Source organism: Chiloscyllium plagiosum, unplaced genomic scaffold (genome assembly GCF_037043375.1).
Source record: "Chiloscyllium plagiosum isolate Xiang-an unplaced genomic scaffold, Cpla_swu_hap1 HiC_scaffold_8, whole genome shotgun sequence".
Lineage (NCBI taxonomy): Eukaryota > Metazoa > Chordata > Chondrichthyes > Orectolobiformes > Hemiscylliidae > Chiloscyllium > Chiloscyllium plagiosum.
Window position 1 is genome coordinate 6698284 of NW_028270146.1, and position 16170 is coordinate 6714453.

At 46.6% G+C, this 16170-nt stretch overlaps 1 protein-coding gene across 2 annotated transcripts in view; it reads left to right on the forward strand.

Annotated features, from left to right (window-relative positions):
- mthfd1b (methylenetetrahydrofolate dehydrogenase (NADP+ dependent) 1b) overlaps positions 1 to 16170 on the forward strand; it is a 97394-nt gene that overhangs the window by 14620 nt on the left and 66604 nt on the right. Inside the window, exons 1-5 of one of the 2 annotated variants that reach the window (XM_043696890.2) lie at positions 6961 to 7346; positions 7434 to 7518; positions 10217 to 10276; positions 11772 to 11825; positions 13409 to 13545. In XM_043696890.2, coding sequence (XP_043552825.2) covers positions 7198 to 7346; positions 7434 to 7518; positions 10217 to 10276; positions 11772 to 11825; positions 13409 to 13545 — 485 coding nt within the window. In that variant the 5' untranslated portion in view covers positions 6961 to 7197. Of the gene's footprint in view, positions 1 to 6960; positions 7347 to 7433; positions 7519 to 10216; positions 10277 to 11771; positions 11826 to 13408; positions 13546 to 16170 lie in introns of those variants that run through there. The other variant, XM_043696891.2, reaches the window with a different exon arrangement.

The window sequence follows — 16170 nt, forward strand, 5'->3', positions numbered from 1 at the left end:
GTCTGGTATTTGGTGATGCAGTCATGGGTATACAGTGAGTACAGTAGGGGGCAGAGTACGCACCCCTGGGGGGCTCTAGTGTTGAGTGTTAGTGAGGATGAAATATTGTCCCCAATCTTCACTGATTGTCGCCTGTGGGTCAGGAAACTTTCGATCCAGTTGCAGAGAGTGGGGCTTAGTCCGAGATCACTGAGTTCAGTAATCAGTCTCGAGGGGATAATATTGTTGGAGGCTGAACTGTAGTCAATGGGTAGGATTCTTATGTAGCTGTTCTTGGTGTCAAGATGTTCTAGGGAGGAGTGATGGGCAATTGATATGGCATCTGACATAGATCTGTTGGTCCGATAGGCAAATTGGGGTGGGTCAAGAGTAGTGGGGAGGTTGGAGTTGATTAAGGCCATGACCAGCCTTTCAAAGCACTTCCTGACCACCGAAGTTAGGGTCACTGGGCGGTAGTCATTGAGACATGCTGCATGAGCCATCTTAGGCACAGGGATGATGTTGACCCTCTTGAAACAGGCAGGGACAGTGGCCTGCTGCAGGGAGAGGTTGAAGGTGTCCGAGAAGACCTCTGCCAGTTGATCTGCACATGCTCTGAGTGCACGGCCTGGTACTCCGTCTGGTCCCATCACTTTCCTTGGATTCACACAAAGGAAAACTGATCTGCCCTCTGATGCAGTGATTGTTGGGATAGGTTTGTCGGTCTTGTCGGAATAGGTGTTACCTCTCCGCTGAAATTCTGCTCAAAGTGAGTATGGAAGGTGTTGAGACAATCGGGGAGGGATATGTCATCGTCCACTATCTTGCGCGGTCTCTTTTTAGAACCTGTGATGTCATTCAGTCCTTGCCATAGTTGCCGGGTGTCTGTCTGGGTCTCGAGTTTGGATCAGTATTGGTCCTTGGCTGTCTTAATGGCTCTGCAAAGGTCATACTTGGATTCCTTATATTTGAGTGGGTCTCCTGATCTGAAGGCCTCACGCCTGGTTTTTAGCAGGTTCTGTGTGTCCTGATTCATCCAGGGTTTCCTGTTGGGGAACACCCGGATTGACTTCCTCGGTATGCAGTCCTCCACACACTTGCTGATAAAGTCTGTGACGGCAGTGGTGTACCCGTCCAACGTACCTACGGACTGCTTGAACACGGCTCAATCAGCCGATTCCAGACAGCACCAGAGTTGATCCTCTGCCTCCTCTGACCAGTACTGGACCTGTATCTGCGAGGGGGTCTTTTGCCTGTAAGCCAGGAGAAGAAACACGGCATTGTAGTTGGAATTCCTGACATGAGGGCAGTTAGTGGGGGAGTACAGCACATCCAGAGCTTCCTCAACCTTTGCTTGTGGTGGTATGTACGCAGCAGTTAGTATAGCAGTGGGAAATTCCCGTGATAGATAGAAACCATGGGCAATCATGCCTCACAAATGGAGCAGTAGGCATCCTTCACAGTGGTGTAGCGGTGGTCTAAAATTTTCAGGCCCCTGGTGGGGCAGGTAATGTCATGGTGGTACCTGGGCAACACCTTCCTTAGATTGGCTTGATTGAAGTCACCGGTTACAATAAACAGGGCCTCGGGGTGTTCCGCCTCCAGGGTGTTAGTGGGGGAATACAGCACATCCAGAGCTTCCTCAACCTTTGCTTGTGGTGGTATGTACACAGCAGTTAGGATAGCAGCGGGAAATTCCCGTGATAGATAGAAACCATGGGCAATCATGCCTCACAAATTTGTTGGAGTTCTTTGATGAAGTGACCAGGAAGGTTGACAGGGGGCATGGGATGGTTGATGTAGTCCATATGGATTTCAGTATGGCCTTTGATAAGGTTCCACATGGTAGGCTGCTCTGGAAGGTTAGATCGCATGGAATCCAGGGGGAGCTGGCAAATTGGCTTGATGGTCTGAAGCAGAGAGTAATAGTGGAAGAATGCTTGTTGGACTGGAGGCCTGTGACTATGGAGTGCCTCAGGGGTCGGTGCTGGGCCATTACTGTTTGTTATCTACATCAGTGATTTGAATGCGAATGTACAAGGCATGGTTACTAAGTTTGCAGATGATACTTAAGTAGGCGGTGTTATGGACAGTGAGGAAGGTTATCAGAAATTGCAGCAGGACCTTGGTCAGCTGGGGAAGTGGGCTGAGAAATGGCAAATGGAGGTTAATATAGATAAGTGTGAGGTCTTGCACTTTGGAAAGTCAAATCAAGGCAGGAGTTTCATGGTGATTGGTTGGGCCTTAAGGAATGTCGTGGAACAAAGGGATCTTGGAGTTCAGGTGCACGGTTCTCTGAAAGTGCAGTCACAGGTAGACAGGGCAGTGAGGAAGGCCTTTGGCACACTGGCCTTCATCAGTCAGGGCATGGAATATAGACATTGGGAAGTTATGTTGCAGTTATACAGGACATTGGTGAGGCCACACTTGGCATATTGTGTTTTGGTCACCTTGTTATAGGAAGGATGTTCTTAAACTGGAAAAAGTGCAGAAGAAATTTACGAGGATGTTGCCGGGACTCAACGGTCTGAGTTATAGGGAGAGGTTGGACAAGCTAGGATTTTTTTCTTTAGAGAGTAGGAGACCAAAGGGCGACTTTATAGAGGTGCAGAAGATTGGGACAGGGTGAATGCACTCAGTCTTTTTCCCAGGGTTGGGGAATCGAGGACTAGAGGGCATCAGTTTAAGGTTAGAGGGGAAAGAATAAAAGGGAACCTGAGGGGCAACTTTTTTTACACAGAGGGTGGTACGCATATGGAATGAGCTGCCAGTGGAAGCGGTTGAGGTGGGTACATTAAAAGCATTTGGACAAATACATGGATAGGAAAGGACTAGAAGGGTATGGGCCAAGTGCAGGGAAATGGGGTTAGTGTGGATGGTCATTTTGGTCAGCATGGACCAGTTTGGGCCAAAGGGCCTGTCTCCGTGCTGGAGGACTCTCTGAACGAGGGGATGCTGAGGGGAGATAATTTTGTTCTGAGACAAACTATCGATGTCAGTTTGTATTTTGTGTGATCTTTACGTCGATAATGAGTGTAGTCGGCTGCACGTGGATGAGCAATGTTGTTCATTGAGGACACAGAGCTACCGTCAAGGGCTGCTTCTGCAGAATGCCTGCCCCTTGTGATGCAACACCAAGACTTTTCAGAGGCTGACCTTGGGTTGGTTGGTGGAAAAGAAAGGATTGGGAGTAGTCACGGATCGGACTGGAGTCACCGAGATCAGGACAGACATGGGGGGGGGGGTTGGACTCAACACAGACAGTCTATTGTTTGTTTCCCAAGAGTTCAATTCTATCGTAATCATATGATGATTCTAAAATTACATTGGCAAATCTAATCAAAAATTCATATTCTGGTTGTAAGTATAGTCACATTTTATTCATTTTCCATTTCATTTTAAATTATTTTAACTCTGTGAAGACCACACATCCTTTTTCCAACTCGCGTATTTTCCATACGGTCTCTGACAGCAGTTAAAAGTCACTAATGCTCAGGTGGGTCGAGAGTCACATCTGGAGTCAAAGTGTGGGGCTGGAAAAGCACAGCAGGTCAGGCAGCATCCGCGGAGCAGGACAATTGATGTTTTGGGCATAAGCCCTTCATCAGGAATCCCCATCCACTGCCTCCAGCCTCATAGTCCTGGAACCCCCCCACCCCTTGGGCATCTGCAGTCCCCATTTTCTCCAAGAGTCACATCTAGGCCAGACCAGGTAACGATGGCAGAAGGACATCAGTGACATTTCATAGTCTCCATTGCTGAGACCAGCCTTCTTTTCTCAGTTGATGAATTAAATTTCAAGCCCAGCAGACTCATTGGTGGGTTTCAATCTCACCGTATTGTGGCATTAGCTTAGGCCTCTGGTTGACTAGTCCAGTGCGTCGGCACTAACGTTTACCAGATCCCCTATTGACCTGGACAAGAATGAAATGACTTCACTTTGACTGTTCTTTTTTGCACAAGTCCAACATAAAAATCACACAAAATACAAACTGGCAACTATAGTTTGTTCCCACATTGTCTCAGAACAAAATCCTCTCCCCTCAGCATCCTCTCGTTCAGATGTGGCGATACAGTCAGAGTCCTCCAGCACCGAGACAGGCCCTTTGGCCCAAACTGGTCCATGCCGGACAAAATGACCACCCATACTAACCCCATTTCCCTGCACTTGGCAATACCCTTCTAGTCCTTTCCTATCCATGTATTTGTCCAAATGCCTTTTAAATGTTGTTAATGTACCCACCTCAACCGCTTCCGCTGGCAGCTCATTTCATATGCGTACCACCCTCTGGGTAAAAAAAGTTGTGCCTATGGTTCCCTTTTATTCTTTCCCCTCTAACCTTAAACTGATGCCTCTAGTCTTCAATTCCCCAACCCTGCGAAAAAGACTGGTGCATTCAACCTCTCCATGCCTCTCACGATCTTCTGCACCTCTATATAAAGTCACCCCTCGGTCTCCTACTCTCCAGCTAGGAAAAAAAGTCTGAGTTTGTCCAACCTCTCCCTATAACTCAAACCTTTGAGTCCCAGCAACATCCTTGTAAAGTTCTTCTGTACTCTTTCTAGTTTAATAACATCGCAAACGGCTTTCCAACCAGTGAAGTATGTTTAAAATGCAGTCAATCTGATAATATAGGAAATGTGGCATCCAAATGGATCCAGCAGTGTTTCAGTGATGTTGATTTGAGGTTAATGGATATGATCTTGTAGCCATTACAGAGGCATGGTTCCAGGAGATTCCAGCTGGCAGCTAAATATTCAGGAGTGTGTGACTTTTCAGAAAGACAGACAGGAAGGAAAGAACAGCGGGATAGTTTGGAAGAAAGGAGCAGTAGGCCATTTGGCCCCTCGAATCTGTTGCACCATTCAATATGGGCACGGCTGATCATCTAGCTCAGTACCCTAATCCCACACTCCCCTCATATCCCGTGATCTCTTTCACCACAAAGCTATACCTACCTCCTTCTTGAAAACACGTGTTGGCCTCAATCCCACGCTGTGGCACTGAATTCCACAAGCCCCCCACTCTCTGGGTGAAGATATTTCTCCTCATCTCAGTCCTAAAAGATTTACCCCATAGCCATAAACTGTGAGCCCTGGTTCTACCCTCCCCTCCTCCCTCCCTGTGAGGTATATTCCTCCTTCATCTAACCTATCTAGTCCTGTGAGAATTTTATAGGTTTTTGAGATCACCCCTCATTGTCCTAAACCTCAATGAGTTTAATCCGAACGGACAAAATCAGTCCTACCATCCCAGGAATTAATTTGATAAACATTTTTGCACTCCGTCTATAGAAAGAAAATCCTTCCTTATATAAGGAGGCCACATCTGCACACAATATTCCAGGTGTGGAAAGATATTAATCTGGAAAACCAGGTCATGCTCTGGGGACCAGAGTTCAAATCCCACCATGGCAGTTGCTGGAATTTGAGTTCAATAATAATGTTAATAAGAGTCAAATGATGACCCTGAAAAGATTGCAGACTATTAGGAAAAAGCCATCTGGTTCACTCATGCCCTTTCGCGAAGGAAACTGCCACCTTTACCTGGTGTCTAGACCCACAGCATGGGGTTGACTCTTAATTGCTATCTGCAATTAGTGATGGATAATAAATGTTGGTCCAGCCAGAAATACCCACATCCCATGAACAAATAGAAAAGAGGGTGCAGAATGTAGTCTGGGGGGTGTGAGATGACTTTAATGGCTATCCACCTAATGAGCTGATCAAATCAAAAAGGAGAAAGATGCTAGATCAGTTCTACAGCTGGTGATTAGGGAACTAACAAGAGATAAAATGTGCTTGACCTCATCATTACCAACCTGCCAGCTGCAGATGCATCTGCCCATGACAGTATCAGTAAGAGTAACCACTGCATTGTCTTTGTGGAGATGAAGTTCTGTTTTCACATGAGAATGCCCTCCATCATGTTGTGTGACACTACCACCAAGCTAAATAGGACAGATTTCAAACAGATCTAGCAACTTAAGACTGGACATCCACAAGGCGCTGTGGGCCATCACCAGCAGCAGAATTGTACTCCAGCACAATCTGTAACCTCATGCCCCAGTGTATCCCCCACTCAACCATGACCATCAAGGTAGGGGAGCAACCCTGACTCAGTGGAGAGTGCAGGAGGGCATGCCAGGAACAGCACCAGGTATACCTGAAGATGAGGTGTCAATGTGGTGAAGCTACCAAACAGCATAAGAGCAAGTGACAGACAGAGCTAAAGGATTCCATGCATGAAAGAGCAGAATTCCAGAGGTGAGGTGAGGGTGGCTGCCCTTGACCGAATGTGGCACTAAGAAGCACCGGCTTTCATCAATGGGTATCAGAGGAAAACTCTCTGCTGGTTGGAGTCATATTGACACATCGGAAGATGGTTGTGGTTGTTGGAGGTCAGTCACCTCAGCTCCAGGACATCTCTGCAGGAGTCCCTCAGGGGAGTGTCCTAGGCCCAACCATCTTCAGCTGCTTCATCAATGACCTTCCCTCCATCATAAGGTGGGGGATGAACTTGCAAGTTCCCCTCCAAGATACTCACTAGCCTGACTTAGGAATGTATCCCTCAATATCACGGTGTCACCATCCCGGAGTCCCCTCCCTAAGGGCATTGTGGGTCTACAGCACATGGACTGCAGCGGTTCAAGAAGGCATTTCACCCCCACCTTCTCAAGGGGCAACTAGGGATGAGCAATAAATGCTGGGCCCAGCCAGCGACACCCATGGCCCATGCATGATTCTTTTTTTAACAAGTGAAATCATTCTCCCTCTGTTTTCTTTTTCCTGTATTAAATTGAAAGGCCCCCACATGGTGATGTTTGTTTTATTGCTGGTCTGTTAAAGTTCAACCCAGAATCGAGGCTATGTAGAGGAATTTGGACTTATTCCTGGTTGTGTGGCCTTGACTGTGCAAAAACTCTGTAAAAGGCATAAAGTAAATCTAATATCCATAGGCTTCTGATTTATACCGAAGTGTTCCTTATAAGCTGTTCCTTATAATGTTGCGATAGTCGGCTGAAGAATTTGTGTGGGAGAGAGTGGGGGACACAGACAAGAGGAACACATCTGAACATTGTTACAGAATTCACAGGCAATGACCAAGCAAACAAGTAACTCTATCACTGTTCCAACAAGCACAACAGGCCAGTCCACTCCAGTCTTTCAGCTGAATATTGGCACATTTTGCAGTTCTGCTGTGGTAGAACTTCGGAAATGCACGGGACAGCTCACTCATTCTCTCTCGTTGCCCGGTTGTGGGGTTGCAGGCTGGTTGGCATGCTTTCCCACCCAGTAAACCCAGGGAAGAATTTGGGCATCGTGAGAACCGTAGCGAGTATTGTGTCTGGAGTTAAGACTTCAGCGTAAGGAATTTCATTTCAATTTGAGTCCTGTGTGAAAGGTTCCATGTTCAAACCTCCAGAGAATGATAATCATCTTCCTTTCCACAGCCAAGTCCGAGAACGGTTGAAGAATGAAGTGGTTCAGATGAAGGAACAGGCTCCAGGCTTTCGGCCTGGGCTGGCAATTCTGCAGGTGGGTGTCAAATCTCTGTTCATTTCGAGAGAATCATTATCACTGTCGTCTGGCTCCATATTCCAGACATCAAGTGAATTGGTTTTGCAGCAGGATGAGAGTGCAGTGGTTATGCCAGCCACGTCCAGAAGTGCGACTGAAAAACCAAGGATAGTTGCTAATGTACCATTTGCCAGGAAGGTTATCAAAGGAGAGGAATATTCAGAAAAGAACCTGAACTTGGGGAGCATTAGTGGGAGCAGGAGCAGCTGTGATCAACACGCACGAGTCAGCTGCGAGGGGAGAGTGAGGTTTTTATTCATTCGTTGGATAAGGGTGTCGCTGGCTCGGCCAACATTTATTGCCCATCCTTAATTGCCTGTGAGATACGTGGCTGACTGGGAGAGGTTGTGACGCTGTAAATTGAATCTGAGTTCACTGCCCGTGCAGTGATTTAACCTTCCATTCCCAGTCATTGGGCAGCTGAGTGGGTGTGTTTGTGCAGTTGAAGGCATCTCTCTGATTTGTCGTTTCATCTACACTATTGTGAATAAAGCAGGGGGAGATCAGCTAGGACCCAATTCCACTGCTTCCATAGTGCCGGCTGAAGGAAAAAAGGAGTTGCCTGGTTGATGTACAACTATCGCAGATTGAATGATGTTGTGCTAGTGTCGTTGCTCTGTGTGTGAACCCATATTGCATACACATTGCAATAAAACCCAGCCCCACAACCCATTCCTGGGAGGAAACAAGTTGAACCGTTTGGCCTAGCCCCATTAGAGTTTAGATGAAGAGGACATGAGCTTATTCAAATGTATACAATTTGGATCAGATTGGATAGAGATAGGGGGGGATATATCCTCTCCATTGGACAGGCTTTGGGGGGGGAGGGGGGGGATGTATCCTCTCCATTGGATAGGCTTTGGGGGGGGAGGGGGGTGATGTATCCGCTTCATTGGATAGGCGTGGGGGGTGGGAGGGATGTATCCTCTTCATTGGATAGGGTTAGGGGAGGGTGTATCCTCTTCTGGGCGAGACCAAAACATAAAGGACTCGATCGGAGATCTTCCTTTTAAGACAAGAATGAAAATTTTATTTTCTTTCAGGTGGTTAAAGTCTGACATTCTCTTCCCCAAAAGATAGTGTAGGGTAGAAAAACGTTAGCTGTTTGCTTATTTTAGAGGAGCATAAGAGTCAGGAGCAAGAGATGGCCATGTGTCCCTTTAAGCCCAGTCTACCAAAAAATAAGGTAATGGCTGACCTGGCTGTACTCTCAACTCCATTTCATGGTCAGACCCCCATAACTCTGCACTCTCTCGTCTGTCAAAAATATTTGGATGGTGGGTGTGGATTGTGTTATCATGTACACCCTGAGAACTTGCCTATGGTACAGTAGCACTCACCCTCTGGAAAGTTTCAGTAAACAGATTGGGAGGGGTGTGACTTCAAGTATTGAAACACCATCTCTCCACGGCTGCGGTGAGTTTGCAGAGTTTTCTCTCCTGGTGCAGGCGTTTGGTGGGAACTCGAATGTTGATTGCTTGCACTCAGGCAGTTGGACCATGGACTTATGAGGTGCGATAATTCCACATTTATTGTGATTTTTGTTTGTGAGCTGCAGTGGGGTTTCCGTTCAGCAGGAACTCACTGGGACACCAAACCACTCCAGCTCTGGTACACTACAGTTGGTGCTGTCAATCAACACCAGCTTGGAAACCAACTGGAGACTTCTGTTAGGCCTCACCGGGGTAGTGTGCTGGGAATCAAGCCCCATTATTCCCAGAGTCATCACATAGTTTAAAGATTTTATAAAATTTACCTGACTTTTGGATCCACGATAACTGGAAGCACTGACCTGATCAGTCGGACCCAGTCCGGTATTGGCATGTTCATGACAGGGTGGTCCTAAGGCCTTCATTGCTGGAGGGGCTGGGTGCACGTAGGCCCCTACAAATAAGGGTGTGAGGGATCTCCATGTCTGGTACACACCCCAATATTTCCAATTGCCCTGAGGACAATGTCCATTGTCTCCATTCAAACCCACGGGGCGGTGTGGTTGATTGGTGCGGGTGTCCCGGAGATGTTCCCTCTAAGCACTCTGTGAGGAGGCATCCAGTCTCCCCAATGTAGAGGAGACCGCATTGGGAGGAACGGAAACAATAAATGATATTGGTGGATGTGCAGGTAAAACTTTGGGTGTGGAAGCTCCTTTGGGGCCTTGGATGGAGATGAGGTGTGGGCACAAGTTTTGCAATTCCTGCGGTGGCAGGGGAAGGTGCCAGCACAGGAGGGTGGGTTATTGGGGGGTGTGGACCTGACCAGGTAGTCAGAGAACGGTCTTTGCAAAAAAGGGTGGGGAGGGAAATATATCCCTGGTGGTGGGGTCTGTTTGGAGGTGGCAGAAATGTCGTCGGATGATGTGGTTAATGCGAAGGTTGGTAGGGTGGAAGGTGAGCACCGGTGGGGGGGGGTTCTGTCCTTGTTATGGTTGGAAGGGTGGGGTCTGAGGGCAGAGGTGCACAATAAGTGATGTTGGTGTCACTGGACTGTGCTGTCAGGAAGCTCTTTAAAGTTATATCTTTCTTTCACATTCTAATTAATAGCTTGCTCCTTTTCAGGTCTTTCCTTCTCGTAATCCGGGCACCCCCACCACTACCCCAGCATTTCCATTTGCTTTCTCTCGCTCACTTCTTTGTATTCTCCCGTGTTCACTCCCTAGGTTGGAGACCGAGATGATTCAAACCTCTACATCAGTATGAAGCTGAAGGCTGCAGCTGAGGTATGAATCTGGTAATTGTTACACATGCTACACATGACCATCTTTACTGACATTGTGTTTACTGGTTAATAATCGTTAATATCCATACGGATTACAATGTCAATAATTTTTCTGAGTGTATGAAATTCCTTTTATCTCACTTCTCAGGATCCTGCTCCCATTCAGTCCATTTCCCTCTACTTGTAAATCTAAATTGAAAGGCAGAAAAGTTACATTAAACTTAAAGACTTGGTTTAGTTGCAGTTCGATCCCTGTCCAATTCTGGTCTTTATATAATGTAAAGGTATGTTCTTTATTCAGGGAGTGGTAGGTGTGTGGAATGCACTGCCAGCAGTGGTAGTAGAGTCAGATACATTAGGGACATTTAAGCGACTCTTGGATAGGCACATAGATAATAGTAGAATGAGGGTGTGTAGGTTAGTTGGATCTTAGGATGGTACAACATTGAGAGCCGAAGAGCCTGTACTGTGCTGTATGTTCGATATTCTAAAGGTCAGCGAGGAAGGTGCAGAATCGTGAATGAGGCAAAATTGAGAGGCTAGGGCTTATACTAGAAAAGAGACATTTGGCAGCGATGGAATCTTTTTAGGGTGGCACGGTGGCTCAGTGGTTAGCACTGCAGCCTCAGAGTGCCAGGGACACTGGTTTGATTCCACCCTCGGGCGACTGTCTGTGTGAAGGTCGTACATTCTCTCAGTGTCTGCGTGGGTTTGCTCCGGGTTCTCTCCCACAGTCCAAAGATATGCAGGTTAGGGTGGATTGGCAGTGGGAAATGCAGGGTTACATTGATAGATAAAGAAAGGTGAGTCTGGGTGGGATGCTGTTCAGAAGGTTGGTGTGGACTCGATGGGCTGAATGTCCTGCTTCCATAATTCTATAACTGAAAGTGTTCAGTAGAATAAACACAGAAGGGATGTCTCCATTTAAATGGGAGACTAAAACCAGAGGTCAAAAATTTTGTCATTAATAAATGCAGAAGGAAATTCAGAAGAAACAAGAGAGCAATTAGAATGTGAAACTTGCTACCTCAAGGATTATTTGAGGTGGAACAGCTCAAGATGCATTTAAGGAATAAAGACAGAAGGGAGAAAGGGATAGAAAGATATACCGATAGGGTGAGGTCTGGTAGGCTGGGAAGATAGCTGTCTGGCATGGATCATTGTGGGAGAATGGCCCATTTCTGTGCTGTGTATTTTAAGAAATTTTCTGAATGCTGCATCCTAGCTCTAATTGGAGACGTGAGACAGCAATTCAGCTGGTGAGTGCCTTCTCTCTCTCTCCACATCCCTGCCTTTGCTGTCTATCCAAGATTTGAGCTTGGGCAACAGGCTTCTGAAAGACACTAAAACACACACGCCCTACTTTCCAGTGATGGTGTACATTGAGGTGACAATAGAGACACCGTGCAGTGTTTGAGTTTTGTTATCAGTAAAACTCCTCTGTTCTGTCTGACTGTCTGTGATAGTGCTGATTTTTTTTTTATTTTACCCTCTAGATTGGGATGAACGCCAACCATGTGAAACTGCCAAAAACGGCCACTGAGGATGAGGTAAGCACAATTCCTACTCTCTTTATCCCCAATGATTCTTTCACTGCCCAGGCCCTGAATATCATCATTCTTGCTGTTGGTGTCAGAGCGATGTAACTGCCTCATTCTCCCCTACACCATGCTTTGCTTCATGTGAGAGTTCAGATGTTGACTATCAGCAGATGGTGCCGTCCTTATTTTGCAGAAAGACATTATAAATTTGGAGCATTCAAATCAGGTTTAACCCCTCCCTAATCCACAAACCAAACTGAACATTACAGTCCAGTGGAGATTGGCTGACACAACACAAACTCGTGGCAGTTTTATGTTTGTTCCGTAACTTTGCCCCAAACTGAACAGATTATTCTGCACACCGGTCATTCCGATAGCACCTTCCTTAAAAGGTGTCTTCCCTTCAGGCAGTGACTGGCTATCAGCCCTTGTCAATTGCAAAACTTCTGTTTTTATTCACTCTTGGATATGGTTGTCGCTGGCTGGGCCCAGTATTTATTGCCTGTCCCTAATTGCCCTTGAGAAGGTGGTGGTGAGCTGCCTTCTTGACCCGCTGCAGTCCATGTGTTGTAGGTTGACCCACAATGTCCCTTAGGGAAGGAATTCCAGGATTCTGACCCAGTGACACTGCAGGACAGGCGATTATATTTCCAAGTCAGGATTGTGAGTGGCTTGGAGGGGATATGGATTACTGTCAAATAGTCCCCATGTAACTGCTGTCCTTGTCGGCATGGTGGTTCAATGGTTAGCACTGCTGCCTCACAGCGCCAGGGTCCTAGGTTCAATTCCAGCTTCGGGCGACTGTGTGGAGTTTGCACATTCTCCCTGTGTCTGCGTGGGTTTCCTCCGGGTGCTCTGGTTTCCTCCCACAGTCCAAAGATGTGCAGGTCAGGTGAATTGGCTGTGCTAAATTGCCCGTAGTGTTAGGTGCATTAGTCAGGGGTAAGTGTAGGGGAATGGGTCTGGGTGGGTTTCTCATCGGAGGGTCGGTGTGAACTTGTTGGGCCAAAGGGCCTGTTTCCACACTGTAGGGGTGTTTCTAGATGGAAGTGATGATCACGGGTTTGGAAAGTGTTTTGAAGTATGGATTTTAGATTTTTTTCACACTGCTACAACTGACCGTTGGGAGTGGATATTTGTAGAAGTGATGCCAATCAAGTGGCTGCTTTGTCCTGGAAGGTATCGAGCTTCTTGAGTGTTGTTGGAGCTGCACTCATCTGGGCAAGTGGAGAGTATTCCATCACATTCCTGACTTGTGCCTTGTAGATGGTGTACAGGCTTTTGGGGAGTCATGGAGTGAGTTACTCACTGTAGGATTCTTAGCTCTTATTTAGCTGATCGAGTTCAGCCTCTGGACAGTGGTCACCATCGGGATGTTGATGTTGCAGGATATGCTTCTATTTGACTTTGAATCTCTCCTCTAATCCCAGAGCCAAACCCCTTGGAGAATTTGCTTCTTGAAAATAGCAGTAATTCTTATAATATGATTATGTTTAAGATTTTGCAGGGGTATATGGAGTGGTAAGTATACCTTGCTGTGTATGTTAGATTTTTAGTCATTGTGGTAATTGACTTGTTTTTGACATGTGCAGGTGCTGAGGAACATCACGCACATTAATGAGGATCCCAATGTCCATGGTTTGATTGTTCAGCTGCCATTGGATTCCATCAACCCAATTGATGTTGAGAAAGTAACGAATGCAGTTGCCCCTGAGAAGGATGTTGATGGGTAAGGGTTAAGTGTTTCTGTGTTAGTCGTGAGATGCAGGCAAGCTTGGGAGTTGTTCAGCACAGGACAGTGAATAATGATCCAAAGGTGTGGGTGAACCCTCCTCTGAGCACAGGGTGCGTCATTATGCCCCAGTGATTTCCTGGGGAGGGGAGGAATAACATGGTTGGTCAACTCAAGCGAAACCTGGAATTGAACCAGGATCTCCTTTTCTCTCCAGCTCTCTGTCATACTCCTGTCTCCTGAGTTAACCAATAAAGAGAAGTTAGGTATCGGTTTATGGGTGCTGTTAGGAAATGTTTCTGGCACAAAGTGCTCTTAGGTTTTAGAGAAAACATTGGTTTGTGCGAGAATCCCAAGTGTCACTTTAGATGAAAGATGCTCAGTGTTCAGCTGCTCCGTTATAACTGAGAAAAGAGAGTCCAGTGCTGATATTTTGACCTTCAGACATCGTGGATGTCTGTGAAATATAGTCTTGTTGTAATGTAGGAAGTGGGAGTTATGTACAGACCTCCTAACAGTGGTCAGGACCAGGGGCACAACATGTACCGGGTAATAGAGAAGGCCTGTCAGAAAGACAAGGTCACGGTGATCATGGGAGACTTCAATATGCAGGTGGACTGGGTAAATAATGTTGCCAGTGGATCCAAAGAAAGGGAATTCATGGAATGCTTACAGGATAGCTTTTTGGAACAGCTTGTCATGGAGCCCACAAGGGAGCAGGCTATCTGGACTTAGTGCTATGTAATGAACCAGACTTTATAAAAAATCTTAAAGTAAGGGAACACTTAGGAAGCAACGATCATAATATGGTAGAGTTCAGTCTGCAGTTTGAAAGAGAGAAGGCAAAATCGGATGTAATGGTGTTACAGTTAAATAAAGGTAATTATGAGGGCATGAAAAAGGAACTGACGAAAATAGACTGGAAGCAGAGCCGAGCAGGGAAGACAGTAGAGCAAAAATGGCAGGAGTTTGTGGGTAAAATTGAGGACACTGTACAGAGGTTCATCCCCAAGAAGAGAAAGATTATCCGGGGAGGGATTAGACAGCCATGGCTGACAAAGGAAGTCAGGAAATCTATCAAAGAAAAAGAGAGATTCTATAAAGTGGCCAAGAGCACTGGGAAATCAGAAGATTAGGACGACGAAAAAAAAACAGAGGATAACAAAGAGAGAAATAAGGGAGGAGAGGATCAAATATGACGGTAGGCTAGCCAGTAATATTAGAAATGATAGTAAAAGTTTCTTTCAATACATAAGAAACAAACGAGAGGCAAAAGCAAACATTGGGCCACTTCAAACTGATGCTGGAAGGCTAGTGATAGGAGAAAAGGAAATAGCAGGAGAACTTAATAAGTACTTTGCGTCAGTCTTCACAGTGGAAGACATGAGTAATATCCCAACAATTAAAGGGAGTCAGGGGGCTGAGTTGAGTATGGTTGCCATTACAAAAGAGATAGTGCTAGAAAAGCTAAAAGGTGTTAAAATTGATAAATCTCCTGGCCCTGATGGGCTACGTCCTAGAATTCTGAGGGAGGTGGCTGAGGAAATAGCGGAGGCGTTGGTTGAGATCTTTCAAAAGTCACTGGAGTCGGGGAAAGTCCCGGATGATTGGAAGATCGCTGTTGTAACCCCCTTGTTCAAGAAAGGATCAAGACAAAAGATGGAAAATTATAGGCCAATTAGCCTAACCTCGGTTGTTGGTAAAATTCTAGAATCCATCATTAAGGATGAGGTTTCTAAATTCTTGGAAGAGCAGGGTCGGATTAGAACAAGTCAACATGGATTTAGTAAGGGGAGGTCGTGCCTGACAAACCTGTTGGAGTTCTTTGAAGAGGTGACAAGTAGGTTAGACTGGGGAAACCCAGTGGATGTTATCTACCTAGACTTCCAAAAGGCCTTTGGTATGGTGCCACACGGGAGGCTGCTGAGCAAGGTGAGGGCCCATGGTGTTCGAGGTGAGCTACTGGTATGGATTGAGGATTGGCTGTCTGACAGAAGGCAGAGAGTTGGGGTAAAAGGTTCTTTTTCGGAATGGCAGCCGGTGACAAGCAGTGTCCCGCAGTGTTCGGTGCTGGGGCCACAGCTGTTCACATTATATATTAATGATCTGGATGAAGGGACTGGGGGCATTCTAGCGAAGTTTGCCGATGATACAAAGTTAGGTGGACAGGCAGGTAGTACTGAGGAAGTGGGGAGGCTGCAGAAGGATCTAGACAGTTTGGAAGAGTGGTCCAGGAAATGGCTGATGGAATTCAATGTGAGCAAATGCGAGGTCTTGCACTTTGGAAAAAGATTAGATTAAATTAGATTAGATTACATTACAGTGTGGAAACAGGCCCTTCGGCCCAACAAGTCCACACCGACCCGCCGAAGCGAAACCCACCCATACCCCTACATTTACCCCTTACCTAACACTACGGGCAATTTAGTATGGCCAATTCACCTGACCCCGCACATCTTTGGACTGTGGGAGGAAACCGGAGCACCCGGAGGAAACCCACGCAGACACTTGGAGAACGTGCAAACTCCACACAGTCAGTCGCCTGAGGCGGGAATTGAACCCAGGTCTCAGGCGCTGTGAGGCAGCAGTGCTAACCACTGTGCCACCGTGCCGCCTCCCAAG